General features: G+C 35.5%; 1 protein-coding gene across 1 annotated transcript; it reads left to right on the top strand.

Moving 5' to 3' along the window:
• The first annotated feature begins 726 nt into the window (after positions 1-726).
• On the top strand, positions 727-3,188 carry LOC125471149 (short-chain dehydrogenase/reductase 2b-like). Its single transcript, XM_048571244.1, has 5 exons — positions 727-764; positions 1,063-1,306; positions 2,008-2,085; positions 2,341-2,526; positions 2,775-3,188. Exons 1-5 carry the CDS (start codon positions 727-729, stop codon positions 3,150-3,152), a joined length of 924 nt encoding a protein of 307 aa, XP_048427201.1. The 3' UTR covers positions 3,153-3,188.
• The last annotated feature ends 189 nt before the right edge of the window (positions 3,189-3,377 follow it).

Below are 3,377 nucleotides of genomic sequence, written 5' to 3'. Positions count from 1 at the left end.
CTATTGAGTACTGAGAAACATTACTTTTAGATTTCATTTTTTTATCATCAAACAGAAAACTCCTTACCAGAGCGTTATATATATATATAAGTAATCAGCTCATCAACTATTGAAGTATAAAACTTGGACCCATTCAAGTGATGTGACTTCAAGAGATAGAAAATGTTAAAATAAAAGGATCAATCCTCTCTTAAGCAAATGATGAAGATCTTCCTAGCCAGATTTATTGAGCTATTCAAATTTTATCCAATGGTTACAATTATTATAACTTTTAGATAAACCCTCTATTTATAGTCGTTAGATAAAATTTGAACGGTCCAATGAGTCTGATCAAAAGGATCCTCACCATTTGCTTAGGAGAGGATCCTGATCCAAAATAAAAAACCTCAACCACTAAGAATAATAAAAAAATAAAAAAACCCTACCCGCGCCAGAGGAGAATTCGGAAAGCCAGTCCAATGAGATGATCATTGCTGACCGAAATACTGGCTCTGGTTGGTACATGCATGCCATATGTAGAAACATAAACCAAATACAAGCAAATCTGTCATTAGCTGATAATAATTAATGAAAGAAAAGGAAATTATATTTTCGTTTTTGTCTGAGAAAGAAATCTCAGAACTTGATTCGATCGAGTATATATATAATCCGTTGAGCTCCACAGTTTCAGGAAGAAAGCAATATATATCATCACAAGGCAAATCCAAGCATTATATACAGCAAAGAATGGGAAGCAATCAAGAATATGGAGCAGAGACAGAGAGGTACATATATAATCTCTATATATATGAGTTTTTAATTTACTTTTATAATTAATTTAACTATCTCTTTGCAAGATTACGTGTTACTAAAAGAAACATTTGATAACTATTTTGTTCTTAGTTTTCAGTTTTTTTTTTATTTTTTATTTTAAACTTAAACTCGTTTTATAACTATCTGAGTTTTCAAAATTTCTCTCAGTTTTCAATTTTTTAAAAGTAAAATATAGAAAAACTGAAAACAAACAGTCACAAAATAAGGAGAAAAGTTTTTTAAATTGTCATAGTGGTTGCGCTACTGTAGATGTGCGGTGGTTAGCGGTGCAAACAAGGGTATTGGATTTGAGGTGGTGAGGCAGCTTGCATCTCAAGGGGTGGTGGTGGTGTTGACAGCCAGGGATGAGAAGAGGGGAAGAGAAGCAACGTCTAAACTTCAACAGTTGGGTCTGTCAAATGTTGTCTTCCATCAACTTGATGTCTTGAATCCAGTTAGCATCCACTCCTTGGCCAAATTCATAAACGCCAGATTTGGCAGGCTTGATATCTTGGTAACGCCAAATTTTTCTTTCTTGCTCCTATTCAGCAATTTTTTATATTTAATGACCAATTAATTTTACCCTTTAAAAATATTGAAACAACTAAAGGTTAAAATCAACACCTACGCTCGACCTACGATGGCAATCGTTAGGTATCAATGTCTCGCTTCAGTGATTTGATGTGGCCTTGCTATTTTAGCAATAGTTTGACATGGCCTCACTGGTGTAGCGATTGTTTCATGTGTGCATCTAATGTCTAATTTGTCATGTCTATCACTTTTGTGGCATTTTTCTTTGGTTTGCCTTTACTCTTGCGGTAGCGGTGTAGAGATTTACTTTATTTGTTTGCCCTTACTTATATGTGAGAAATGTGGTGAGCATGTAGACTGCGGAACTTGAGAACCTTCATTAGATAACCAATATAGGAAAGTGATTTCAACACACGTCTATTATTTTTCGTTGCATATTCTTGTTTATTTATGGTGTTTAAGTTGAATTTATTTAAGGAGAATCAAGAAACATATAATAGGTTTTGCAAATAAAGAAATAAAGGTTCCTGTGCGCCAAATAACTTGTTTATTAGCCCTATATTAGGCCAATCGGTACATTTCCTATGTACAAACATATTAACATAGTGCTAGTATTTGTTGGCCTCCAAAATATTGAGTGAAAATCTGTGGGTATAACTTAAATTATCCATTTGATTTCTGCAGGTTAATAATGCTGGAGCTACTGGAGTGCTGGTGTCTGAGAAAGAGTTAAAATCTCTAGACATTGACTCCACAACTTGGGTAAGTTATATAGCAGTATATTTCTCATGAGAAGCACATGCATAAAATAGGGACGCCATGGTGGTGTCTCAAAGCTAATTACGGAACACCATATGGGATGCTAAGAATACATGAAGTCGTGTTATTAGTCTGAGACATCACAGTGATGTCTTGAGGTGTAGGTCTTAGGTCTTCTCACAAATATACGATATATATGTCGCCACACCACAACCAAGATTCGCAGCAGCTTTTAACTACAAGAAGTTTTTTGTTCAGCTTTCAGGGAAAGCAGTCAACCAAATTCAATGTGCAATTAAATACACTTATGAGAAGGCTGAGGAATGTTTGAATACAAATTACTACGGTGTTAAAAGATTAACCGAGGCTCTTCTCCCACTCTTGCAACTCTCCACTCTAGGAGCAAGAATCGTCAATGTCTCCTCCCTAAGGAGTGAACTCAAGGTAAAAAAACACAATGAAACAAAAATTATCTAACAAAGGTTAATGTTCATTATCTGGATGAGTCTGGCAAGAGAAGATTTACTCAATGCTATATTCCATTCATCGACAATAGTCGTTCTCCTCTCATTAACTTGTTGATGCTCGGAAATAAGCCTCAATCGATATGATCTCCTTCAATGTCCTAGCTAGCAACACACGATGAAACAAAACTTTAAATTTCCTAATCGAAGTTATCAAATACTATGCAGAGGATACCGAGTGAAGAGATAAGAAATGAGCTCGGGGATGTAGAAACATTGACAGAGGAGAAAGTGGATGCAGTTTTGGCAAGATTTCTGCATGATTTTAAACAAAATGAACTCGAAACGAATGGATGGACAATGATGCTGCCTGCATATAGTATTTCCAAGGCCACCCTCAATGCTTACACTAGAATCCTTGCTAACAAGTACCCAAACATGTGCATCAACTGTGTGCATCCTGGCTTTGTCAATACAGACTTCAATTGGCATACAGGGACCATGACTGTCGAAGAAGGGGCTGCCGGTCTGGTCAGGTTGACTCTTCTACCCCATGGAGGCCCTTCCGGCTGCTATTTCGATCGAACTGAAGTCGCAGATTTTTAATGATATAGACATACATATAAATGTAAGATTTATGCATCTTTCCCTCTTTATATATGATACATGTATTATGTATAAGACTGATGTTAAACTAAATAAAGGTTAGAACGCGTCTTTTTCAAGCTTGGCTAATGGAGGAATACTTCACTGATTTCAAAAATATATAAATAAAACTTTACCAAGGAAAAATTACATTTAAAAAAAAAATGTTTGGGAGACCATATAATG

Source organism: the organism of the source record quoted next, unplaced genomic scaffold, assembly GCF_019419815.1.
Source record: "Pyrus x bretschneideri cultivar Hongxiangsu unplaced genomic scaffold, Pyrus_bretschneideri_v1 Contig58, whole genome shotgun sequence".
Lineage (NCBI taxonomy): Eukaryota > Viridiplantae > Streptophyta > Magnoliopsida > Rosales > Rosaceae > Pyrus > Pyrus x bretschneideri.
Note: the sequence above shows the minus strand (reverse complement) of the source record. Positions and strands in the feature narration are given on the sequence as shown.

Coding starts and splice junctions, on each gene's coding strand:
- LOC125471149 (XM_048571244.1), top strand. CDS start 727: ATGGGAAGCAATCAAGAATATGGAGCAGAGACAGAGAG. Junction 1,307..2,007: donor TTGGCAGGCTTGATATCTTG/GTAACGCCAAAT, acceptor TGATTTCTGCAG/GTTAATAATGCTGGAGCTAC. Junction 2,086..2,340: donor ACATTGACTCCACAACTTGG/GTAAGTTATATA, acceptor TTTTTTGTTCAG/CTTTCAGGGAAAGCAGTCAA.